Source organism: Sarcophilus harrisii, chromosome 4, assembly GCF_902635505.1.
Source record: "Sarcophilus harrisii chromosome 4, mSarHar1.11, whole genome shotgun sequence".
NCBI lineage: Eukaryota > Metazoa > Chordata > Mammalia > Dasyuromorphia > Dasyuridae > Sarcophilus > Sarcophilus harrisii.
The window spans coordinates 105,490,559-105,518,356 of NC_045429.1; the positions used below are offsets into that span (position 1 = coordinate 105,490,559).

General features: G+C 35.4%; 1 protein-coding gene across 3 annotated transcripts in view; it reads left to right on the top strand.

Moving 5' to 3' along the window:
* The window catches only part of HHAT (hedgehog acyltransferase), a 479,576-nt gene that overhangs the window by 22,176 nt on the left and 429,602 nt on the right, over positions 1-27,798 (top strand). For all 3 annotated transcript variants that reach the window (XM_031937309.1, XM_031937308.1, XM_031937310.1), the window contains exon 3: positions 15,259-15,326. In XM_031937309.1, coding sequence (XP_031793169.1) covers positions 15,259-15,326 — 68 coding nt within the window. The remainder of the gene's footprint in view (positions 1-15,258; positions 15,327-27,798) is intronic.

The window sequence follows — 27,798 nt, forward strand, 5'->3', positions numbered from 1 at the left end:
TATATTAAACATGTGCATTTTTCTATACATATTTCCACAATTATCATGCTACACAAGAAAAATCAGATCAGAAAGGAAAGAAAATGAGAAAGAAAACAAAATACAAGCAAACAACAACAAAAAGTGAAAATGCTATGTTGATCCACACTCAGTCCCCACAGACCTCTCTCTGGAAGCAGATGGTTCTCTTCATCACAAAACCATTGGAACTAGCCTGAATCACCTCGCTGTTGAACAGAGCCATGTCCATCCAAATTGATTATTGCATAATCTTGTTGTTGCTGTGTACAATGATCTCCTGGTTCTACTAACTTCATTTATCAGGTGTTCATGTAAATCTCTCCAGACCTTTCTGAAATCATCCTGCTAATCATTTCTTATAGAACAATAATTTTCCATAACATTCATATACCATAACTTATTCAGCCATTCACCAACTGATGGGCAGTCACTCAGTTTCCAGTTCTTTATCACTACAAAAAGGGCTGCTACAAACATTTTGCATATGTGGGTCCTTTCCCTTTTTTATGATCTCTTTGAGAGACAGGACCAGTGGAGGCACTGCTGGATTGAAGGGTATAAACAAGTTGATAACCTTTTAGGTATAGTTCCAAATTGCTCTCTAGAATGTTTGGATCAGTCCACAATTCCACCAACAATGTATTAGTGTCTTAGTTTTCCCACATTCCCTCCAACATTTGTCATTATCTTTTCCTGTTATCCAGTGATTTAAACTTATTGAAGGCAGCAAGTATTCTCTTACTTCCTTTCTACTATAGTATCAGTTTTTTGTTAACTATTTTTCCTTTGGGCAATTAGGTGATGCAGTGGAGAGAGCACAGGACCTGGAATCAGAGACTTGTCTTCATGAGTTCAAATCTGGTTTCAGACTCTTATTAGCTGAGTAAACTTGCGCAAGTCACCTGCTTGTTTCCTTGTCTGTAAAATGAACTGGAGAAGGAACTGCAGACTATTATAGTATCTTTGCCATGAAAACTCAAATGGGGCAAGGATGAGTTGTATATGACTGCATAATAACCATTAAAAACAAAATGTTTAATAAAGATAAAAAGGTGCATTGGAACTAGGATGTGGAAAATTTTAAATGTCTAACACTGGAGTGTGAATTCAATCTTAGACACAAGATGGAGTCCAAGATAGTGACATGGTTAGATCTCTGCTTTATGTTGTCAGCTAGTAGGAACTGGATGAAAAGGAGAGAGAAAGGTGATGAGGATCTGAATTTATTCAGTGCTCATGTGAGTGCAAGAGGAAGGAATGACTATGAAAGACTTTATGTAGACAGAAACAAAAATACTGGAAACTGATTGAATACGTAGATAAAAGAGGAATACACTGAGGAACACTTTGATATTGCATATCTGGCTGACTAGAAGAATAATGGTTCTTTGAAATTTGAAAGAGAGGTGAATTTCAGTGTTTGTTTTGAGTGTATTGAATTTGAGATGCCCTGTAGGACACCTAACTGGAAATATCCAAAATGCAATTGGTGATGTGGAATTGAAGCTCAGAAGAGAGGCAAAGGAATGAATTTTAGATCATTTCTATAGAAATAGGTGATAATGAGCCCTGGAAACTGATGAAGTCCTCAAAAAAGTTTATACAGAAAAAAGAGGGCCCAGGACAAAACCATAGGATTTATCCATAGTTGGGAAGTAGTATATTAATGATGACCCAGCAAAGAAGAATGAGAAGGGGGAGAGGAGAACCAGAAGAGAGTAGTGTCAGGAAAACTCAGAGAGGAAAGAATTCAGGAGTAGTAGTGTCAGATGCTACAGAGGGGTCAAGAAGAATGAGGATAAGAAAAAAGCCATTGAATTTGCAAATTGAAAAAAGAATTAGTAACTTTGGAGAAACAAGTTTCAGTTGAATGATGAAGTTGGAAGGCTAGATTATAAATGAATTGAAAGAGAGAGTAGAAGAAATGGAGGAAATGAATATAAACAGCTTTTTATTGAGTTTGGCTGTGACATAGAATAACAGATATCCTTTTAGTTATTTCTCATTCTTCTTTTCCGCATGTGCATTTCCTATACCTTGTCTTACATGTGGGGTCATTATTATTCATATGTTGTAGCCTATTTATATTTACCATGGGTCATTATTGTTTACTGCATCTCTTGCAAGTTTGAGTTTTCTGAGATCATAGTATTTGTTCCTTGATTTTCAGCCATATAGCATAACCAGAAGGGCACTAATATTTAAAAGATTGGTTTTGGGGGCATCAGTTTGCTTGGGAACATTGAAAGTCCTGGAGATAGTTTCACAAATGAGATTTATGCTGATCTCTTTATATTTAATTTGGGGTTCAGTTCACTGCATAAGATGCATATATCTCTCTACACATGCCCTGATAGACTAATTTAGTGGATTGCTCATCCAAACTGTGTTGCAATCTGAGCATTTTTATCCAACTTTTTTTTTTTTTTTGGCAAGAATGGTTACACTTATCTCTTTTGAATGACACTTGGTTTTATAGAGAAAATGTTGTAGCACATATGTTACCTATAAAAGCAGGAACACTTTCTTTTCTGTAGGAAGGGAATAGTTTTCTATTTGGCCTGTGTGAAGGATGGTTCGGCAAGACACTGAGAAACAGTGGAGATGAACTTATATCTCCCTGTTTTTATATTTCACCTGTGGCTGATAACGTAGTAGACTGATCATCAGACTTAGTTGGAGCTCAGATTCTTCCTCTGCCCCTTGCTACTTTCTATGACTCTGAGCAAGTCATTTAACCTAGGTGGGCTACAGTTTCCTAAGTAGTAAAATAAAGGGTTTGAATTAGATGATTCCTTGGGTTTTTTCCAAATCTAAATCTATGAAATTACTTCTTATCCTGAGGTATCTACTATAGAACTCATGTATTTTTAACATTTGCAATGGGAAATATGTTATTTATTAGTAGCCTTTAAACTGTAGTTTATTATACCAAATTAAATGCTTTTTAAAAGAAATGGAAATTGTGGTTTCTTATATCCAACATATATATATGATACACCCACACATATTTTGTATACTATTCAGTCATTTGAGTGATTGTGAAGATGAAGTCTGTTATTGAAAATTGTCAGTGAAAAGTTGGATGTTTCCTGCATGTATTTTTATAAAGAATATCCTTGATATAAATACACAGATGAATCTCAAAGATTTTATAATATTGAGAAAGTTGACATATAATTTAATAGTTGCTAATGTCTTTTTTATTTAAACAAAAATTATTGTTTGTGGAATTTTTCATTTTTTTCCTGGAATCTTCTTTCCCTTTTGAGATATCTTGAAAACTGATCCTTACATCATTTTGAATTTATGTCATGTCTGGCATAGATTTTGTATGTTATTTGGTCAGATCCAGCTGTTTTCTCAGAATGAGAATCACTGACAGCTCACACAATTTCAGAATTAGAAGGGCACTAAAAAGCCATGGAGTCCAGAACCTTAACAAGAATCCCTTCAGCTACATATAGGAAAAGTGGTCATTTCTCTCACTTAAGGTCTGCAAGTGAAGCCTGAAACCCACTATTTTGTCTCAAGTTAGCCCACAACACTTTTAGGAAGCTCTAATTGTTACAATTTTTTTTTTCCATTTCAGCTTTGTTTTCCTAGTTCTACCTGGTGGGGGCAAGGGAGGCAACATAGTACAGTGTGAGGAGCACTGGTTTCAGTTGCTCCAGTTACTTAATTTTTCCCTACCTCAACTTAATTAACTGTAAAATAAGAATTGAATTAGATAGCCTTTGAAGTCCTGTCCTAGAAGAGATAATACGAGATCTATCTCTTTGCCATATGTCAGCCCATCAGATACTTAAAGACTCCTTTTATGTTCCTCTTTTTAAGTCTTTCTATTTCTGGGCTAAATATTAGTTTTTAAATTGATCCTTTTATGACACATGACCTTAAGACTCCTCACCATTTCAGGTTGTCCTGCTATAGTCAATGATTAGTTTGTAATGTTTTCTTAAATATGACACAATCCATTGAATACAATGCAGCATCTGTGGTCTTTATAAGCAGTCAGCAGAAGTATCACCTATTGAGTTCTGGCTCCTATGCTTCTCTTAATTTAGCTTAAGAGTCCTGCATTATATTGTTGACTCATACAGTCTGTTAAAATTCCCATGTTCTTTCAGATGATTGCCATCTAGTTCTGCTTCTCCTGTATTGTACAGTGAGTGACTCATGAATCCCCAGATATAAGACTTTTCATTCACTTTTATTAAATTTCATCTGATCAGATTTGTCCTGGCATTACTTGGCATTCTACCCAATCAAGATATTTTTAGATCCTGAGTCTTTTATTTGTTGTATAAACTCTTCCTCTCATTGTTGTGTCATCAACAAATTTATGAACATGTCATTCATATATTGCGTGAGAGAGGTGATATAGTAGACTTAATGAACTACTAGATTTCAAGTTAAGAAGACCTAGGTTTGATTTCTGTTTCAGATATTTGTTCTGGGCATGTTCCTCAGCCTCTTTAAATATTAGTCTTTTCCTTTTTAAAATGGGGGTGATAATATCTGTAGCATTTCACATTGTTGTTTTGAGGATCAAATGTAATCATGAAAATAAAGCACTTTGGGAATTTTAAAACATGACAAAATTTTGTTATTTTTATTTTTAGTTGTAATTGCTAAAAATGTGAACACATAGGTTCTTCCCCAACTTGAATTATTAGAGATCACTTTTGAGATCAGTCAACTAGGTCTGAATCCATTTAGCTATGACCTTTAGTCCATATCTGTCTACCTTGTCCACAAGGTTGGATTCATCTTAATTACTAACATTGATCATTCTATCACATATAAAACCCCAAGAGACAAAGTATCCAATTATTACTAATTTATTAGTTAGGCTAGTCAATAATAAATTAATGTCATTGTTGCTCTTGGTAAGCAAACATACCAAGGGAAACTCTGAAACACCTTAAATCAATTATTCTGACAGGGAACTCCTCTGACAAGTGAAACTCAACTCTGACTGGTGGACATTTAATGGGAAGGTAGGCTAGAAATTCCCTGTCCACCCAATTATTAATTTGTTGAAGAGAGGGGAGGTCAACTAAGAACATGGACTGATCATGAGCTCCCTCTAACAATTGGGCACCTTGACTAGTTCATTTCTCCTTCATGATCCAGGTCATCCTAAACTCTAATGAAAAGGATCAAGTATAGGAGTTCTTTCCCTTAGAGAAAGAATATACCCAGAATATATATGGACTCTTTTATACTCTGAACAGGGTATAAACCTGATTAGGTTTCCCAGTTGTCTAATGTCTTGTCCAGATGTCTTGAACAGATCTGGAATCCTGATATTTTTTTTAGTAGAAGAGGGCTCCTCTCTAAGCCAGCCTTTTTTTAAATTTTAAAGTAGAAAAGGGACTATTACAAATTATTACTAACAATCAAATAGACCAGCATTAAAATTTACATCTCCTACTCATGTAGTTCATTAGTTCATTTAGTGATAGAGAAGGTTCTGCTGATATCACTGATGAGAGATCACTACAGAAATGTTAGTATATTTGTGCCATTTAACATTTATTTACTGTCCTTCCATTTGCATCTGTAATTGTTCTTGGAATGATCTAATTAGTGGGGCGTTAAGCCACTATGGTTTTGTTGTTGTCTTTAGTCATTCTCAATCATATCTGACTCTTGGTAACTCTATTTTGGGTTTTCTTGGCAAAGAAATGATGGAATCTGAGACTATTTGTGACTTTTTTGGAATGGTCTACGATTTTCTTCTCCAATTAATTTTATGAGGAAATTGAAGCAAACAGGGTTTTGTGGCTTGCCCAGTGTTACATAGCTAGTAAGTTCTGAGGCCATATTTTGAACTTTGCTCTTCCTAACTTCAGGCTTAGCACTCTATCCATTTTGCCACCTACTTACTCCCAAACCCGGTAGCTACTTTGTGTTTTTTATGAGATAACACAGTTTCCAAGCTACCCTCCATATTCTTATGTAATATTTTGGTAATGAAAATATAGTCCAAAACAAAGTGACCCTGAGTTACCATGCATTTTGTTTGTTAATGGCATTAAATATTTGTATAGAAGACATTTTCCCATTGTGGTGTTTGTTTTGTATGGAGTGCTAAACTGTGCATTTCTCATCAACTCATCTCAGAGTTGATGGCTTAATTAAACATTATTGCAATCTAACATAATACCTTCTCATCTTTATCCTTTATTTTACTTTGAAATTGATTTTGAACTTTCTTTTTCCTTCTTTTTTTTTTACTTTATTTTTTGGTGAGGCAGTTGGAGTTAAGTGACTTGCCCAGGGTCACAGCTAATAAGTGTTAAGTGTCTGAGGTTGGATTTGAACTCAGATTCTTCTGACTCCAGGACCTGTGCACTATCCACTATACCATCTAGCTGGAGTTTGAATTTTCTTTTAACCACTTTAGTGGTTAGTGATCTACTTAGTGATCCACTTGTTTATAGATAACTATTTCCCAAATGGCAGTAAACTGTTGGTTCCCATCATTTTTTATTGATGAAAGTACCGTCCAGAGGCCTCATGCCTGAATTTTCAGATGGTTTTCTCTATTTTTTCATTCTTTTAAATAATCTTTTGTAATTAGTTAACATCATTTGTAACAAGTATTTATTAAGCACCTATTATTTGATAGAAACTTTCTCAAGTTCTGGGGATACAAAGAAAGGTAAAACATAGTTCTTATTCTCAAGTAGTTATTTCAATCTCAGTCTTCTTGCTGGTGACCAAATGCCCAATGAAATTATTTCTTGTTATTTAGGTCCTTTATTGGTCTCTACAAAAAGAACTCATGAGAACTCACTCTTTTGTTCAGCTAAAGCTACTATACAATGTCTTCTGGTTTCATTTATAACAAGAATGCCAATATACTTCATTTTCTCTTTTAGAATAGTAAGTCGTTGATTATTGAAAAGTTATATGTCAAGGTTCTGCAGATTCATTGCTTCTAAGAACCCATTCCACTAGAACTTAGTTGATGTGTCTTTAGGAGTTGCCTGAGGCTCAGATAAGTGATTTTATGTGCTTCCTAAGAGTTAGAGATGGTATATCCACTCAGGATTTCCAGATTTCAAATCATTGACTTCTATTCAGTCCATCCTAATGTTCTTGGGTTCTGTTTCTTGCATAAGATTTACTGCTTTGTTTTCCAAAATTCCCCTTTCTGTCCTTTTTCCTCAATATCTTTTATTTAATTTTTGATCTCTTGCTTTATTTATCTAGGCATTCTTGGAATCTTTGTGGAATGCCTCTTTTTCCTTTAAATCTCTGCTTGCAATTGTTATAGTGTTAGAAATTCAATTACTTTTGATACCAGTCAGTGTTTTGGTTTATTTATCTTTTCTAGCTTCAGTTCCTTTATTAGGAGAGCCAGGCGATGCTTTTGGTTTCATTTTGGGTGCAGAAATCAACTGTGCTTTATCTTTCTTTAGGTTCTTTGAGTTCTTATGCTGACCTTCTCCTCTAGGATGTCTCCCTTCTTTTAGATCTTTGAGGTTCATAGTTCTTGATCTTTAAAGTCCTCTCTCAAAACTCAGGAAAAAATATTTGCGATCTTAGAACACTTAACTTATGTAATACTGATTTGGGCATTTTAATATCTTGCTTGTAGGAATCTTGTCTTCTCTAACAGATTGCCTCTTCTCTCATTTGCACTATTTCATTTATCTCTAGTCTCTCTCTGTTTACTGCCTTCTTCTCAAGTGCTTATCATCATATCCATGTTTCTCTCATCTTCAAAAAGCCTCCTCAGTTGATTTATCTGTTCTTGATAGTTATCTTCCCATATCTCTTTTTTCTTTTAGTTAAAACTTGAAAATGCTGTCTACAATCAATGTTTTCACTTTCTTTCCTTTCACTCTTTTCTTATATATCTCCATTTGACTTCAAATTTTATCTTCAACCAAAACTGCTCTGTCTAAAGTCATCAATGACCTTGATTGCCAAATTGAATGTTCTTTTGAGGCACCTAATGGATGCAATATATAGAGTACTGGGCTTGGAATTAGACTTAAGTTCATAATTGTTCTTTAATACTTACTAGCTGAGTGATCCTGGGAAAGTCAATTTACATCTTGCTGCTTCATTTTCCTTAGCTGCAAAATCTGCAACATAAAGATAATAGTAGCATCTACTTCCCAGAATCATTATAAGAGTCAAATGAAATAATATTTGTAAAATGCTTAGCACACAGTGCCTAGTACATAGTAGGCACTTCACAAGTTCCTCCTTCCTTTCTTCCTCTTCCTTCCTCTTTTTCCCTCCCTTCATTCCTCCCTTTCTTCCTTCCCTCCTTCCCCATTCTTATTTTCTCATTTGCTGGATTTTTGCTCTGGTCATATTTGCTAATGTTGGATGTTCCCTAAAGTTTTATCATAGATTATCTTTTCTTTGATTCTCCTTCTATACTATTTCATTGATGTCCTCATCAGCTCCCATGAATTCAATGATCATATCTATGCATATGATTTTCAGATCTCTTTTTCCAAACCTACTCTTTTTCCTAATCTCTAGTCTTTCATCTTTAAAATTGAATTCATTACCTTCCCTACTTCCTAACTTTCTTCTTATGACTGTTGAAAGTCACATCATCTTTATGGTCATCTAGGTTCTCAATCTAGATTTTGTTATTTAATCTTCACTTCTTTTGCCACCATATTCAATCTGTGGTCAAGTTTTTTTTTTATCAGTTTTACTTTCATAACATTTCTATTATAGATCTCCTTCTTTCCTTTGACATTAGTACTACCATAGTATAAAAGCTCACCTCTCCCATGCTTGAACTATTACAATAAAACTTTTGGTGGTTCTTCTTGTCTCAAATCTCTTCCTGCTCCAGTCTCTCCCCCATGCAGCTAATGAAATAATCATACTAAAGCATTGGTTGTCTTTCTGAAAACATCATCTCTCTGTTTAATAAATTATAGTGGATTCATCTTACCTCCACTATAAAATATAAAATCCTCTTTTTTAATGTTCAAAGTAGTTTCATAAGTTGACTCCTCTGTAAAGTGGGAATAATAGCACTTATCTCCCAAGGTTTTCATGAAGATAAATTAGATAATATTTGTGAAGCATGCTGCAAACTTTGAAGTGATATATAAATGTTATCTAGCTATTTAATTTTTTGATAGTTATACTTTAATAAAATAATATAATTTTGAAAATTACATTTTTGTATAACATAACTGTTTCCTTTATAATCCTATGCAATTCTCTTGCATTTAGGAAGAAAAAAGTGGGAGAAGCATTTATCAAAGACTTACTGTATGTCAGGCACTCTGCTAAGCACTTTAAAATTATCTCATTTAACCCTTACTACAAGCCTAGGATGTAGAATCATTCCAATTTTACATCTGAAGAAACTGAGAATTTAACTGTTTTATCTAGATATAGCTAGTAAGTGTCTAAATAGGATTTGAACTTTCCTTTTCTTGACTCCAGTGCTTTTATCCACTTTTCTATCTTGCTTCCCCTAGGCATTAAAAAACACGATTCTGAAAAGGAGTCCATAGGTTTCACCAGACTATCAAAGGAGTGAACAAAAAGTTCACTTTAAAAAAATTAGAAAGTTTCAGAGCCAGCTAGATGGTACAATGGATATAGTCACCAGCCTTGGAGTGAGGAGAACTTGAGTTAAAATCTGATCTCAGAAACTTGACTTGTACTAGTTGTGTTGATCTTGGGCAAGGATTTTCTTGCTGGAAAAAAATCAAATAGAAAGCTTTCACTCCTTGGATTTGGGAGTGTGCTAGAAAATGTTTAACAATCAGGTTTCAGAAAAATCCCATGACACACTTTTGAGTTTAATCTACATTATCTACATTATTAACATTTTCTCCATTGTATTCTTAAGTCTAGACAATTGGCAAAATAATAAATCAAGCCCTGATTTGTGCATTTTCCAGCTTCCAAAGTGTTCACACTGGGTATTTAATAATTGACTTTTGTGAGCTAGTTCTGCTGACTCTAGCATACCTCTTTTTGGACTAGATGATCTGTAAGACTCTAACGCTAAATTCTGTGATCTTGAAGGGGAAAGTTCTTAAACCCTGAAAAGAGAAGTTTCTTGTGGTTAGATTATTTTTATTTTCACAAAATATTTTATTATGATTTTGTTTTTAGACAAGGGGTTTCTAGAATTGGGCTCCTGCTGTCACTGTACATCTTTTTTAAGGCTACTGTAGTCCAGGTTATCTGGGATTCACAATTTGATATGTTTATGTAGTCCCATCCTTGAGAAAGAAGCTGGTTCAAGAGTAAATGTGAAAGGATACATTGTATATCTCCCTGTGGAAATGTATTTTTGACTCCCACCTCCTATCTTGCTTGGGAGAAAAGGGCTTTAGCATAGTAAATGACAGACTTTACCTTGAGGTAATCTCACTAGAGCCAGTTTAGTTTGGTGTTAACCTTTACTCTTGGAGGGGAAACAATGATGGGAATAAATCCAAACATAAATTTTGCTTGGTTTTGGCAAGTGCCTTTGGTCTCTTGTTAGGATATGAATGTTCCAGGGATTCATAAAGCTTCAAACAAAGTCAAGAAACTAGCTGACTCAGGTGCTGGAATGGAGTCTAACTTTATCATCTTAACTGGCTCTTCCCATCCCCTAGGTCTAGCTCTATTCTATTCTAGGCATTAATAATTCATTGTGGAGAAGGGGGTTCATCTTCCTTATACCGTCAGTAGCTTCTGACCAATTGCCACCAATGCATTTATGTACAAAAGTCTTGGGAGTGGCAGACCAGATTAATGGTCTTGCTTCCATCATGATCTAAGGAATCCACTCCTATGAGGGAGGAGCTAAGACCATTAATTGCCAACTAACTGCTACCCCTTAGAGAAGGCAAGCCATTTTAGTTGAAATAGCAGGGTACCCTGAGGGAGAGAGAAGAGGCAGTATGTACTAGGCAGTTAAGACTATACCCTCCATCATCACTACCCCAACACTTTGCTCACCTCTTTCCTTCAGACCTGATGTAGTCAATATAGGACCCATAACCTGGGAGCCTTGGAAACAGTAAGATTTCCAACCCAGTCTATTCAGCAGTATCCCAGAAAGATATCCTTGTGAAGATGCAGTTTGGGAACAGCTCCTGTAGCTACTACAGCCATAGCCACACAAGACCCAGAAAAGAAAATTCTGGCCACCAACATCTTTAGCATTGTCAAGGTTTTAGCAGTAAAATGACATTACAGAAGTTAATAACCATCTGCTTTGCCAACTGAACTCTAAACACCATGGGACTGCATGGTGAACCAACTGCAGCTGAAATTTTCCATGTCTCCCTCATTAGAAAGTGAATTCTTTGCAAGGAAGAGCCATCTTACTTTTCTTTTTCTATCCCCAACATTTGCCACAGTGCTTCACACATAATAAGTGCTTAATAACTTTTTTTTTTCTCATTTGTTCAACACATATTTATTGAGTAGCTATGAAAGTGTCTGAGGCTGGATTTGAACTCAGGAAGATGAGTCTCCTGATTCCAGGCTTGATTCCGTCTAGTGTGCCACCTAGCTTTAAGAAGCAATAGAGAATCATTGAAGGCATTTGAAGATGAAAATGCCATGATGTTTTTAAAAATTATTTGTTTATTTTTTAATACACATTGTTTTATGAATCATATTAGGAGAGAAAAATCAGAACAAAAGGGAAAAAACATTGGAGAAAAAAATCCAGAAAAAAAGAAGTGAACATACCATGTGTTGATTTACATTCTAGTCTCATAGTTCTTTTGGATGCAGGTAACATTTTCTATCCAAAGTCTATTGGGATTGCCTTGGACTTGATGTTTTATTAAGTTAGTCAGGTAGTCATGTTTTGGAGGAAGGAAATACTGCAGACTGTCACATTGGAAAGATCTGACTTTGAAGTCTGGTTCTGTTACTTGCTATTTGTATGGTCTTGGACAAGATACTTATTTACTGTGAGCTTAAGTTTCCTCATCTTTAAAATAAAACTGGACCAAGATGACCTTTAATATCTGATCCTTAATTCTACCATCCAGTCTCAAATTACCTGTTATAATGATGCTGATCACTCCTGGGACCTGAGCTGCCTTCCATCTATGAATGACTGTTTATGGTTCATACTATTTTCCACACTAGGGGAAACAAATTAAGTAGTTGAGTATTGTAGTTTAAAAGCCCAATGGGTACCATTCTGTACTATAATAAAGAGGATGATGAATTGTCTCCATGTCTAATTATATGCCTCATATCAGTAAAATCCTAGATTTGCCTTTGTTTTGAGTGTTATGTGCATTTATGAGTTAAGCTATAACCTTCTATTTATTCTCTGTTGCAAATATCCCTGAGGAGTTCTGTCAGAGTATAAGTCTATGGGCATCTTTTGGAGGTCATCTAGCCCAGCATATCCATGTACTTGAAGGGCAGTCATTCTATAACATACTTGCCTTTGCCTAAAGTACTCCAGTGAGAGAGCGCCAACACACTGCCTTTTGAGACAGGTTCATTCCAATTTTGGATAGCTCTAATTGTTAGGAACTTTTTCCTAACATTAAGTGTAATTTTGCTTCTTTGAAATTTCTACTCTCATCACCCCTACTTTGGGGAGTCAAGCAAAACATTTTAATCCCTCTTGCACATCACCATCCCACAGAGACTTGAAAAGATTCTTCCACCTTTTCTTCTCTAGATTAATTGTTCTAAGATACATAAATTAATTCTTGTATGGTGAATTTATAGTGTGGTAAATGTATGAGAAGGAAGCATTTTACTCAATGTTTGGCATTTGATTTTCTTTAAATGAAGTTGATTTTTAAAAAAATTTTTGCTGAGGCAATTGGGGTTAAGTGACTTGTCCAGGGTCACTAGGAAGTGATTAAGTATCTGAGGCTAGATTTGAACTCAGGTCCTCTTGACTTCAGGGCTGGTGCTCTATCTACTGCATCACCTAGTATGAAGTTGACTTTTAAATAAATCACAGGCAACACCTTAGAAATGAAAGAGCTCATATGCACAAGGCTTAGGTATCCTAATTAGATTTGTTATGTATAACAAAGGCCCCACAGATTAGAAATGTAGGGTATTACACAGGCCTTGCTGGGAAGTCTATATCATATAGATTTGGAGTGTTAATGGGAAATAGTAGTTGACTAAATGGTTTCTCAGATAACCTATATGCATGCAGGAAAAAAACTTATCTTTGATATGTATCAGTAATATTTTAGCCATTTTCCACTCATTCCCTGGATTCTAGGTCAGAAGTTGTTGGGGTGAAACAGAGTATTTTCTGTTGTCTTTGTTTTCAAATCAGTGCTTTGAGGTCTTTGAGTATTATATTCTGAGAAGAAGGGAGAAAAAAAGACATGGCATAATTTGATTCACCCCCATTGCTGATTTTTCAAATTTATTATAGACTGCTAATATATGGGGGCCTGCTTTCATGGTCTTGGCTGAGCCTGTGAAACAATTTTTGAGAGCTCAGGGGCACACTTTTTCATAGAAATGACTATCATCTATATAGCTAAAGCTCCCTGGGATTTGGAAATATGAATATAATAGCTCTCTGGGGTTTGGGATCTTCTTCTCTGTAGGTGGGAAGAGTTATTTGGATCCTTAAGAGATTTTGAGATATTGTTCATATCCTAGATTGTGTTATTGTGATAGAAACAGCCAAGTGGGACTTGCATTAAGTCAGAAAAGAGAAAAATAAATTGAGGGGAGAAGGAAAGGAAGAAAGAGAAAGAGAATGGGGAGGAGGGAAAAGAGAACATTGGGCTTTGGTCTTCTAGTTTGCTTTATCTGAATAATAGCAGCAACTGCAAAAAAGGCAGAAAAGTATCTGGAAGCAGAACCAAGGCCTTGGAGAATAAGAGAAGATAGTGGGAAATATATTGGAGTGATTCTCTGTTCTCTATTTAACAATGGCTGCTTACTTATGAGAATAGCTCACTTTCTTCAGCCTAAAGATTGAGAGGAGGTGTGGGACTGCGGAGGTGGGGGTGGTCTGCACTCAGAGAAATCTCTTGGTTCTTCCTCTCTTTTTTGTTGAAAGAGGGAAATGAAGATCCCATTTTGTTTTCCTTAGATACACCAAATGTTAACACAAAGTTAATGAACAACAATCACCACAACAAAGGTGCCATTAAATTTATTTATGAACTGAATTTCTGATTTTCAGTTACTCAGAGCCAATTTCCAGACTGAAAATTAGGCCTGATATCTGTGGGTCTGTGATATTAAGAGGGTCTGTGAATTTTAATTGGGAAAAAAGTCTTTATTTTTATTAATCTTGAATTGAAATTTGACTATTTTCTTCTATTATGAGTATAGGTACTGAATCAGAGTTGTTTTACTGGGTACTATAACTTATGCATCAATAGATTTCAAAGATACTTTTATATCACGTTACAATTGGAAATTTATTGGAAGTCCAATACTATAGAAGTATTTTCATTTCAAAGGCCACTTCATAGTTTAAAGTTCTTATTCAAGTTAAGCAACAGTAGTCTTTATTTTGCTTCTTAAAAAGAATGATTTTAACTTGCTTGTATTTTAAATGCACTATTTTATTATTTAATGTTAACAAAATATATGTTACATATCACAAATTTATTTTCACATATTTTGATAATTTTGTTTCAATATAATTCAATATTTTGTAATATCATGTTTTTGTTTGTTTTGTACATTTAAACACATTATTCTGGAAAGAAGTTCATAGGCTTCACAAAACTAACATATACATAAAAAACTTTTAATAGCTCCTGCTCCAAAGCATATTCTCTCTAGTAGTATTGCTGATTCAGACGATTTGCTCAGTTTTATAGTCTTTGTATTCATTCTTTATTTACTTTTATATGTACAAGTTTACTTTTGTTTCTATCCCCAATGCCATTGTAGATATTTAACAAATGATTGATATGTCCTGATGAGAGCAGAGTCCAGTGCTACTGTCCTTTCTCTTGCTCTGGATGCCATGTCTCTGCTGTGAATATAGTGTTAAGATTGCATTAGCATTTTGACCTTGACTCATGTTGAGCTTGGAGACCACAAAAACTCTTGTTTCTATTTCAGGTGAACTTTAGTTTAGCTAAATTTCCTCTATATTGTACTACTTTTTGAAACGGACAAGAATTCATGTTTATGTATGAATGCACATGTATATACATACCTACAAAAAAGATTTTCTGCTTGCCCAAGGCAAGCTGAGCCAGTGCCCCTTTAGCCAGAACTCTGATTAATGGATGCTAATCTTTTTGCCAGCACATGAAAAGGAACTGGACCAAGAGTTTGAATTGGAGACAGATGCTTTATTTGGAGGATTTAAAAAGGTAAGAGCTATGTGAATGGCTATAAGTCTTTCTTTATACTCCTAGTTTGAATATTTTGTATCTCTTGTTTCCCATATTATTATCTATGTATTGCTCAATAGCAAAAATGAAATATCTCTTTTGTTCTGTGAGTCAAGTCAATAGGCATTTATTAAATATGTACTATATGCCAAATACTTCTAAGCTCTAACGATATAAAGCAAGGTCAAACAGAACAACATAAAACAAAACTGTCCCTACTTTCAGGGAACATACAATCTAATAAAGGAGACAACATGTAAATAACTGTGTATAGGATGATATACAAAATGCAGATATACACAAGATAAATTGGAAATAACCTTAGGGAGATCAGGAAAGGCTTCCTCTAGAGGATGAGATTTTATCTATAATTTGAAGGAAGTCAGAGAAGGCAGGAAGCTGGGATGAAAAGAGAGTTCCAGGAATGGTGGTACATCCAAACAAAATACCTGGAGTTGGGAGATGGAGTGTCCTGTATGAGGAACAACAAAGAAGATCTGATATTAGATTGCAGAATATACAGAGGAAATAAGGTACAAGAAAGGATAGAGAGAGAAAATCTCTTTTAGTATATTTCCAGTATTCCTTGTCAGGCCACTTTTTGTTCCCTTTGGATAGGGAATCATGATTGGTTTGTCTGCAGTCTCCTGCTCTTTTGCCACATAATGGCCCCAATTACTTTTCCCCCAACTATTAATGAATATCTACTTATTGTAAAATACATTTCTTGTTCTTGGCATCTCATCATGTGGAAGTAATGCATGATTCTTCAAGAATGTTCTAGTAAGTCCTAAATTCTTATAGATCTATTGGTCTGAATATGTGTCAGATATGGAGCTACTAATAGATTATATGTCTGGACTTCACAAATTAGAAGACTCCTAGACCTTTTGGCCTCTTTCTCTGGTTAGCCCAGGCCTAGGTCCATGTCTTCATTTCTCTCCAAGATACAGTATTTATTCTCCCAGAATTTCTTGACTCTCTACAATGTCATTCACCTTTTCTCCTCTTGCAAGATATAGTCTTTATTCTTCTAGAATTTCTTGACTCTCTACAATGTCATTCACCTTTCCTCCTCCTACCTCCTTTTTTAGTTCCCTTTTTATGTCTTGTTTTCTCCAATTAGAATCTGCTTGTATGTATATACCCAGAACTTAATAAGATGCCTTGTATGTAGTACACCTAATAAATGCTTTTTTGGAGTAAGGATCCACATATGACAAAAACTGTTGTAAACCTGGAAAATAGTTTGGCAGAAACTAACGCATAGATCAATATCTTCCAGTATATATCAAGATAAGATCAAAATGGATAAATAATTTAGACATAAGGAATAATATAAGCAAATTAGAAGAGTATAGAAAAATGTACCTCTCAGATATATAGATAAGGATGGAGTTGATGACCAAAAAAAGAAAGAGGATAATGGGAAGTAAAATGGGTAATTCTGATCACCTGAAATTCAACAGAAAAATTTTTACAGCAAGAATCTCTTTGAAAAGTTTCATTCCTTAAATTTATAGCGAGCTGACCAAATTTATAAAAATAAATGCCATTTTCCATTTGATAAGTAGTCAAACAACATGCACAGGCAGTTTTCAGAAGAAAAATCAAAACTATCAATAGTCATATAAAAGTGCTCTAAATCATTAGTGACTAATGAGATACAAATGAGATACCAATTCACACTTTTCAGATTGGCTAACATGATAGAAAAGGAAAATTACAAATGGTGGGGGAGATATGGGAAAACTGGGTTACTGATACACTTTTGATAGAGTTGTGAATTAGTCTAACCATTCTGCAGCACATTAATTATTTGATCCCGTGATACCACTACTAGGTCTATATCTCAAAGAGATCGAAGAAGAGGAAAATAGACTGATTTGTGCAAAAATATTTATAGCATCTTTTTGTGGTGGGAAATTGAGGAGATGCCCACAAATTAGGGAATGGTTCAACAAGTTATAGCAGTAGTTCTCAAAGTGTGGTGCAGTGAATCCTGGAGGGTCTCTGAAGTCCTTTCAGAGAGTCTACAAATTCAAAATTAGTTTTTTTTCTATTTATGATAAATATCTATTATGTAACCCATATAAATAAAAACTCTTTGGACATATTCTCAATAGTTGTTAATACCATAAAGATACTGAGAAAAAGAGTTTGTGAACCACTGAGTTATAGTATATGATTGTGATGAATACTGAAATGATGATGAGGATAGTTTCATAAAACCCTGAGAAGACTTATATGAACTCATACAAAGTTCAGGAAGCAGACCCAGTATACAATAACAATATTGTAAGGATGTTCAACTGTAAAAGTTAGCTACTTTGATCAAGACAGTTTCAAAGGACTCATGATGAAAATGCTATTTAATTTCAAAGGAAAAACTAATGAACTCTGAATAGAGACTGACGCATACTTTTAAAAAAAATTGGTATGTGTGTGTTTCTTTTGCAACATGGCTAATATGGAAATATGTTTTGCATAATTTCACATGTTTTATATTTCTACCATGTTTACCATATATTGGACTACTTGCCAACCAGGGGACAGTATGGGGGAAGGGAGGCAAAATTAGAACACAAGGTTTTGCAAGGGCTAATGCTGAAGAATTGTCTATGCATGTGTTTTGAAAAATAAACAACTTTAATAAAAAATAACTTCATATGTTTAATCAGGATTATATTGCTTGCTTTCTCAAGGAGTAGGAAAAGAGTAGAAGGGAGAGAATTTGAAACTCAGAATTTAAAAAAAATGTTAACTTTTTACATAAAATGAGAAATATTTACCAAAATAAATGAAAATAGATTAAAAATAAATGCTTTTTGTCTTGACTTGTATGAGGACCAGCCTGAACAGAATAGAATTCAGTGAGATTATCTTCTGTCTAGTCCATAGATTGGTTTTTGGTCACAGCAACTTCTACTTTGGAAAAAACTCTATTCATACACACAACTCTTTTAGTTTCAGTGATAGAAATATCTACTTGATAAAGTATCTTTTCAAAATGCTAAAGAATATTTTGGTATTTTCAACTTTTGGGAACTGAAAAATCCACTTAGAATTATAGCAAATCTAGCTTGGTTTCCTTTTTGAGAGAGGTTGAATTTGATCTAGTTTTGATTTGCTTTTTTCAGAAGTACTACTTTAATGCCTTTATATAAGGTGAAAATGAATCTATGCTCTTAAAAACTTCCATGGAACACATTTTCAGCTAGGTACTTTGAGGAAAGGAATTGAGGAAGCTTGGTGTCAGACTAAATACATATATGTTGTTGGTGGTCATTCTAATTAAGTGTGGAAAGGCTCATCATTATGTAGACTTCAGGACAGTGACATCTACTGTGTACATCACAGAGATGTTATATTCTATGTTGGTGGAGGGACTTCTTATGCTGAAGAATTATCTTACAAATTCAGAAGCAGTAGCTCTTCTCTTTCTGTGTTTTATTTAATCTCTTTTCATACCAAATTATTAAGTAGAATCATAAGAATATAGGACCATAGATCCTGAGTTGGAATAAACTTTAGAGGTTATCTGGTCCAACAAGCTCATTTTATAGATACCTATTGATGGGAAAAGACTTACTCAGGGTTACATAGGTTATAGGTGTCAACAGCCATTTATTAAACATCTACTATAGTGTCCTATGTCAAAGAATGAAATTGTTCTTAATCAGAAGTATAATCAACAAAGGGGGATAGGGGAAAAACAGCTCAATGAACATATGAATAGGAACTGAACTGGGATTTAATCTCAGGTCATTTGATTTCTGACCTAGTGCTCTTTTTATTAAGGAAGCTAGGGCCAGTTTACTTGGAGCTTTGAGAACATTTCTGACTTTTAGGATTTCTCTTTAAGGCACTTGTGACTGCACGTATTGTGTATTTCTTTGAAGTGGGGCACTTCTGTGCCAAACTTTAGACATCTCTGAGTCTAATTGCTCTTATATTCAAATGAAGGAGAAAACACACGTAAGAGATTTCAGGTACAAGTTATCTGGAAAGGTCCCATGGTCCTTAGGATTCAGTCACAAAGCAATGGTAATTCACCTTTAGTTTACTGCTAAATTTACTGCTAAAACCATATCTGTTTCTGATGTTGAACCCTTTGGCAATGTCAAGGACATTGGTAGTGAGAATTTTCTTTTTCAAGTCTTCGGAAATTCTGAGTACTCAGAAGGCAGAGGCTTCAGCAACTAGCAGAAACAACTGCCAGGTTGCATCTTGATGTGATGGTTGAATCTGAAAATGAAGGACAGCATCCTTTGCGAGTCCTGTGAGTCACTGAATGGCTATGGAGGAAAAAGTAAGACTGGTGACCTTGCATAGCCCTTCCTCACTTGAATCCAATTCACCTGCACGTCATGCATCGCCTCGCCGATATTATGATTGGCTTCAGAAATGAAGAACAGACAAGAACTTGAAGGGATAATGGCAATGGGATCAGGCTGGAAGTTGGATAGGGAGACTGTTGGTATGGGAATTATAGCTACTCCTAGGGCTTTTGGTTTTATGACAATTGATTGCAATTAGTCAATAATTGGTGGGGTGAAATTTTCTCCCCAGCAATTGCTTCCCTTAGTGATGGCTAGACTAGAAGCAGCACCAGAGGGGCTCTTGGATTCAGGTTCCTGAACTATCTACACTGAGGTCTGTTGTGAAATGTTGGCTTGACTTGTTATGGCATGTAGTCACTTGTCTTTTTTATTTTCTTTCCTTTTTTTAAAAAGAGAAAACAAAATCTTCAGGTATTCTGGCTTAAAGTATTTTAACAGCACAAGTTTTTGTGTGCACTTATTTGTTCAATAGAAAAAAGTGGTGTCATAACTCAGAAATGTTAGAGAAAACTTCATCACATTTTTTCAGTGGAAAAGACAACAGCCCCCACCCCCCCTTTAGGCTGACTAGATTATGAGATTTTCATCTAAAAGAAAATATTTTTGAGTATGTTGTGGGATTTAGGTAAGGAAAAAATCAGGACCCAACAAGTTTTGGAAACCACTACAGATTTCATTTTCAAGTTAACAGGCTTGGGCACTGCTTTGTCCTGCTGCCTCAGGACAGAGGAATGTGCCTTCTAACATACTGCCAGTTCTCAGCTTTCATTGTGTTGCTTCTCACCAAAAAACCTGTCCAGAAAGAGCTGACTTAATAATATAAGCTTGCAATATCAGTTCCTTAGATAGAAGATCCTAAAACTTGTATTATTGGTGCTTTGTGTCTTTGTAGAAAAATAAATATGGTTCATGGATCCCTGACTCCATTATGTTTTGCAGAAGTTTATCCATCCATTCATTCACTCATCCATCCATCCATTTACCAAGAGTGTTTATGATACAGTACTGCGTTACATGCTGTGTTGGTTCAGAGATATAGGCAGAGATTCGCTCATAGACACCTTAAAAAGTTCTTAGAATAGTAAAATAGCAATATAAGACTACAATATCCCAAGCCAGTAAGTAATTGTCAATATAGAGAAGATAACTACTGTGTGAGTGCAGAAAAAGAGGTCACTTTGTTCTGGACTGATCAGGGAGACTCATAGAAGACAAGAGTAATTTAACCTTGACAAATGAGCAGGGATTTGAATGGGAAGGTGATATTCCAGAGGGGAGCAAGATGAGCAAAAGTACAAAAACTGGCACACTGAAGGGTATTCTGGGAACTGCGAGGCAAGATTAGTCAGGCTGAAGTAGAGCAGAGGTAGATTGGAGCTAACAATCTTCCTCCCTGCTTCCTGGAAATACTCTTGACTTTTGGGAACATGATTTTTTTTTTTGAGAGAATCTGTTGCAGTCCCAGAAAGGTCTCCTGTTTCTGAGCCTGGTGGTTTTGAGGGGCTAAAGATGGCTGTCCTTGCCAAGAAAGTTGTGTGTGGCAGGGGAATTTAAGTAGCTGGAAGAGTTATCAGGATACTACTTGTACTTCATGTGGTCTGGATTCCCCATCCAGTTTATTCATTTTTTTCAACATCTGCCTTTTTTAGGCTGTGTGAGGGCAAACACTTTATACCCCAGGTTTCTGGCAGCATCTGGGAGCTATGGTGTTTTCTGGAAGCTGTGTTATGCTAAGAGGGAGTAGGATGAGAATGGGTAGTGTCTGGAATAGTGTGAGCCAGAAGCCTTTTCTGATTCATGTCATCAACTGCTTCCTGGCATTTTCCCTTTTTTTTTCTTGACTACTCAAGTCACAAGGGAGAAGCTCTTCTTTTGATAGAAAATTTTATACACATATATCTTGCTTTATGGAATAAATGGGTTCAGTTATAAAGGGTTGTGGTCAATCTACCTGTCATTGTGGGACAAGTTATCTTTGAGCTGAATTTTTGTATATTGAAGCCTATTCTCCAGCTTTGTATTATAAGGGGTAAAATCATGGCTAGAGCTTAAAGGTATCTGAAAGGCTGTCTAGTCTACTACTGCCCCAAATATGGCAGATGAAAAACTGAGGTCCTGAGAGACTGATTGAATTCTCCAAGGTCATTTAGGAAGGAACTTAGGTCATCTCTTGTTACTGCACCAAACTTATTCTAATTTTCTGATTTACCTTCAGTGACCTTTAGTGACATTAACCCTTGACCTTTTATGTTTCTCTGATCCTCCTGTTTCAAGGACCTCAAGGCTCAGACAGGGTAAATGAAATTCAAAAAGGTTGTAAAATAATTGAGCATCCTTGGATATCAAATCATGAATTCTTTTCCACTGTGTGACATGCATCCCTAGGAAGGAAGAATTAATGGAGTATAAACAAACATTTTAATGCATGTGGAGATTACTATTTAAAAGCCTCTTTAAAGCTTATTGTAAACTATAGAATGGAGTAATAGAAACAATTACCTCCTCATTTATCTTTTTTAAACCTAAATTTTCCTGTAGTAGTTTTTTTTTTTAACTTGAGACAGAACAATTTTTCTAGTAATAAAACCAGAGCTGGTTTTTCTTTTATTTAAGCACATCTTTATTTGATTAAATATTTGCCTATTATATGTAAACATTTTTAAACATTCATTTACATTTTTTAAAATTTCCAAATTTTCTTCCTCTTACTTGTCCCTCTCCTTTCTTTTGAGAAGGCAAACAACATGATATTTATTAGACATATGAAGTTATACAAAACATATTTATGTATTAATCATGTTGCAGAAGAAAAGAAAAATAAAATTTAAAAAACTATGCTTTAATTTATATTCATAGTTTATTAGTTCTCTCTCTGGAGGTGGACAGAATTTTTTTTTTTTTATCATGGATCCTTTGGAACTGTCTTTGGTCATTGTCTGGATCAGAATAGCTAAGTCTTTCATAGTTCAACATCCTTACAATATTGCTGTTACTGTGTACTACTTTCATTTGGGTCTGCTCACTTCATTTAGCATGAATTAATACAAGTCTTCCCAAGCATCTTATTCATCATTTCTTATAGCATTATAGTATCCCATCATATACTGCAATTTATTCAACCATTCCCTGATTTATGGACATCCCCTTGGTTCCCAATTCTTTCCAATCACAAAAAGAGTTGCTATAAATATTTTTGTACAAATAGGCCTATTTTCCTTTTTCTTTGATATCTTTGGGATATAGACCTACTAGGGGTATTGCTGGGTCAAAAGGTATGCACAGTTTTATCACCTTTTGGTGTAGTTCCAAATTGTTCTTCAGAATGGTTAGAGTAGGTTATAGTTCCATCAACAATGCATTGGTGTCCTAATTTTTCCACATCTACTCCATCAAGTTGCCATTTTCCTTTTCTGTCCAGTTAGCCAGTCTGAAAGGTATGAAGTGATATCTCAGAACTGTTTTAATTGAAGCTGTCCTTTCTAGACTCCAGAGAATGAAATGAATTCTCCTGTGATTTAGCTGGATAAAGGCATTTCTTTAAATGGAAAGTATACTTCCCCCCCTCACCTCCAAGCTTGTGAAATTTAGCCTGCAAAGGTTACCTGAATAGGTCCCTTCATGCAATCTTTCCTGGTTCAGTCCCTTAGAAATATAAGAAACTCAATTTTACTTCTTGTTAGTTGACAGAATTTTTTGTCCCTTGACTCTGAGAAATGATTGGTTGTGTTTTCCACCTCTTGAGAGGGCCACAGTAAGTTATACCAAGCTTTTAGGATTTTAGTGTCTCCACAGAGTTACAGTACCTTGAAGAGGGGGAGGGGGACAAGTTAAGGCAATATTGAGACCTTCTTATTAAAGTACCAAGTCCTCAATTTGGTTTTATTCTTTGAAGATAAGAAGAACTGATGGCATTTAAAAAAATTTTCTGAGGTCCCACAGAATATCCTCAGATAAAAAGCACAGCTTGTGGGTAGTCTACCTCCATGAGAATTACTAAATAAACTTTACTCATGCCCTGTGGATCAAGTCCAAGATCCTCACCCTAACTTCAAAGCCATTCTTTAGGGTGCCCTGAACTACCTCAGATTTTTCAGCCCACTCCGTGCCCTCTCCCACCTTTTCTTTTCCTCTAAGGCACAATTGCTCTAAATCACTTGTCCTGTATCCACTTGTCCCATTCTTGCCTTTGAACCCTTTCCAAAACAGTACTGATTTACTTGACACATTCTTTTTACTTGCCAAGGGGTATTTCTTTTCTTGAAATTTTGCTTCTTCTATAAAGTTTTCTGAGATTTATGGCTTTCTTTGTCCAGATCTGTCCAGGATAGACTTAAGGACCCCTCCAGGATTACAAGGATGGTCAGTCTCAGGGTCAGAATTTTAGGTCTTCCTGTCTCCATGTCCAATATTCTACCTCTCATTGATCATATATCATAATCTTCTACAAACAAACCAACAGAAGATTCTTACATGAAGCATCCTAGAGCAAAGATGACCCAGAGCCTTGTTCCTTGAACTCAGGTCTTCCTGACACTCACCTCTCTTAAACTGCAAATCACAGATGACAGAGTTGATTTGGCATCAGAAAGTTTGAGGCTGATTCTTGCTCTACCACTTAATAATATTGGAGACCTTGGGCAAATAACTTCCTCTCTAAACCTCAGTTTCCTTGTCTGTAAAATAAAATAATTAGTTTAGATGGTATATCTCTAAGGCCCTTTCCTACTCTAATTTCTATAATCTTAATCCCATCTCTTGTTTTAGAGATGAAGAAACCAAATCTCAGACCAGGGAAAGTTACTTTTTTGAGATCACAGAGCTTACCCTTTCCTACTCAGTCTTTTAGAGAAATTCATTTCTTTTCTTCGGTCTCCTTCCTCCATGCCTGGGAAGTCCTCTTCTCACTTTCACCTTGGAAACTGTAGCTCCCTTGAATGCTCAGCTCAAGAGTTATTTCTTATAGAAGCTCTTTCTTTTTCCCAGTAAATGTTTATTTAGAACCTACTATGTATAAGCTAGTGGGCTAGATTAAAATATCCCAGTTTTAGGTAACAATTTACAGATTAGTCTTTAACAAACTTTCCACTTAATCAAACATAGACAAAATTCTCTATTTGGTGTTCAAAGCCTTTCCTAGGCTTAGCTCCTTCCTCCTTCTCCACTCTCCTTATGTATCAACCTCAATAACCACTTAGAATATCTTTTGTAATTTCCCATTGTGAGTTCTTTCCCTTTCCCCAAGGCCACACTGTAGCCTTATTTTCTAAATATCTTCTATTTGCTTTAACTTTACTCATATACATGTTCTTTCTTTATAAAAGACAAGTTCTGTTTTTGTTTTTGTCTTTGTATGTCAAGTACTATGTACAGTTCTTGGCACATAGTAGGTATTTAATAAATCCTTGTTGAATGGATAAATGAGAAAATAATAGAAGCCCAAAGATAAAATAGAGTACATAAGATATATGAGTAGATAAGAATGGAGAGAATTAAAAAGAAGAAGAAATCCAAATGGGATCTCCCACTGAGAGGCTGTGTTGGGGAGTGGAGAGTGTGATATGATAACTCCCTACAGGACAATTGAACTTTCCTCTCTTCTGGGCTGTTTGTTTATTTTTCCTGGAATATAAACATTTTCCTGTTAATGAGTTGATTCAACTTAAAAGTATGGACTCAATTGTTTATTTTATTTAAATACTCCTTCAGATATCCTATTGCTGATTCTGCTCTATGCCTTGAGTTTTTGGTTTGGGAGATACCTTATTTCTATCTGCAATTCATTATTTTCTTAGATTGGAACACTTCTGGAGCTGACTAATCTCATTCATTTATTTTGGTTCTTATTAGTTTGTTAATTTACATTTCAGAGGATAAAATTTATTTTACTTATTCCTGGATTCTGGAACTTTAGCTTTTTTGATACCTTGACTTCCTAACCAACTTCCTATAATATAATAACTGCCTATGTGTAAAGTTCTGAAGAAGATGAAGGAGGGCCCAGCCTCAAATCTGTCAATTAAAAGCTTGGTGTCAGATACTGTACTAACTTCTGGGGACATAAGAACACAGTATAAGACAACTTCTACTTCCAGTGAACTTACATGGGAGAAGGCAAAGAAGTATATAAAAAATCTACAGCTTAAATATATAGTTAATAAATACACACATACACATATATACATATATACACATATATTCACATATCAAAGTAGTTAAGTATAAGATATTTTGGTAGGGTTGACTTTAGCAGTTGGGGAAATCAAGAAAAGTTTCATGCAGAAGATGACAGCATGTGAGCTGCTTCTTAAAGGAAGAGAGAGACTCTGTGAAACAGAGGTAAGACAAGAATACATTCTATGTCTAAAGAACCACTACTGCAAAGGCTCTAAGACTGGAAGAAGTTTGTTCAGCTGAGTGAATGAGAGGGCATAATGTACAACGGAGTTTTTGATATTGGCTAGAGATAAGTTGGGCAGGGCTTTGAAAATGAAGCAGAGATTTCATTTTGCCCCTTAAGTTATAGGGGAAGTCACAAGATCAAATCTGTACCTAAGGGACATTTCTTTATATTTCTGAGAGACCCTAGTAGGGAGAGACTTGAACAAAGATGACCAACAAAGAAGCTGTTGCAAAAATCTAGGCTGGACGTGATGTGGACCTGAACCAAGGTGGGAGCTTTGTGAGTGGTGACCGGGAGTCTGATGCAAGACATATGGAAGAAGAACCAGCAGAATCTGGCAACTGATTAGCTATGTGGAGTGAGGAAGAGTGAGGAGTGCAGGATAACATCAAGATTATGAATCTGAGATGATGGAAGCATGATGGTACCTTTGGTAGAAATAGGGACGTATAGAAGAATATTTGATTTAGAAGGAAACATAATGACTTTGTTTTAGGGATGTTGAGTTTGAGATGTCTTTGGAGTGTCCAGTTTGAAAGGTCCAATAAATAATTGGTGATGTAATGAAGACCATGGGTGAGACTGGGGTTCTCAAAGTGCAAAAATAATAAATGAAGGGACAGGCAGCAGAAAGCTCGAAGGTTGAGGAAGAAAGAAAGGATGTTGCTTACAATGAACCAGTGGCCAGTCAGCTATCATAACCACATAGACTTTTAGATCTGTGTAAATGCAGCTAATATAATCACCATTTGCCATTCTTATATATCACCTTGGTAGTATAGTTATTTATCTAATCTGTTTATGAAATATGTATGGCATGCTTAATAAGGGCTAGTACACAGACATATTTGTACGGGTAATCATGTAGTCCACATTTTTCCATCTTTTCTGGCTTTTGGTCTTGTGACATATGTTTTTATTATTAGCAACACTTAACTGGCTTGTTGCCTAGTTGCTGTTTGCTAAAATGGGATTTGCAGTGGCTTATGGGGACAATGGATAGAATATTTAAATTCAAGAGAGATTTGAAAAATTATGGATTTATGGTTTTCATGAGAGAGGCAGCAGAGAATAATGGAAAGGGAATTAGCCTTGGATTCAGGAAAAGATGTCTAACCCCTGCCTTTGGTATACATCATTTGGCTCAGTGCCCCTAGCAGTCCTCTGAGATTTTAAGTTGCAAAGGCCAACAGAATCACAGATATGTCCAAAACAATGGTTGTCATACACATGGAGGACAAACAGAATGATTGAGTCTGAAGGAAAAAGCTCTAACACAGTATCACAAAATATTGATGTGAAAGGGATCTTGAGGGATCATCTGGTCTAGTTTATTTTAAGCAAAGGATATATTATTATCCTCATTTTATAGACCAACTAGAATGTTATTTCTTCTCATTTTCCATATGTTGACAAAAATCCTTCATAGAAAAAGCCACCCAATTTGTTTAAACTTTTTACTTTATTTATTTTTAGTGAATATTTCTCATCCCTTGCCATTCCATGAATGGTTTAGATGGCTCTTCTTATCTATCTATCTTATCTATCACTATTTCAAAGATTTGTAATTTCATAGGTGAGTGTCCTCTTTCAAACTTCCCCCCAAGTTAAATCCTCTCTTCATTATAGGAAATGGTTTTCCTGAGTTGCTATGACCAAAAACTTAATCACTCTGAAGTAAAACTGGACCTTTCTGTACTGAGTTAAA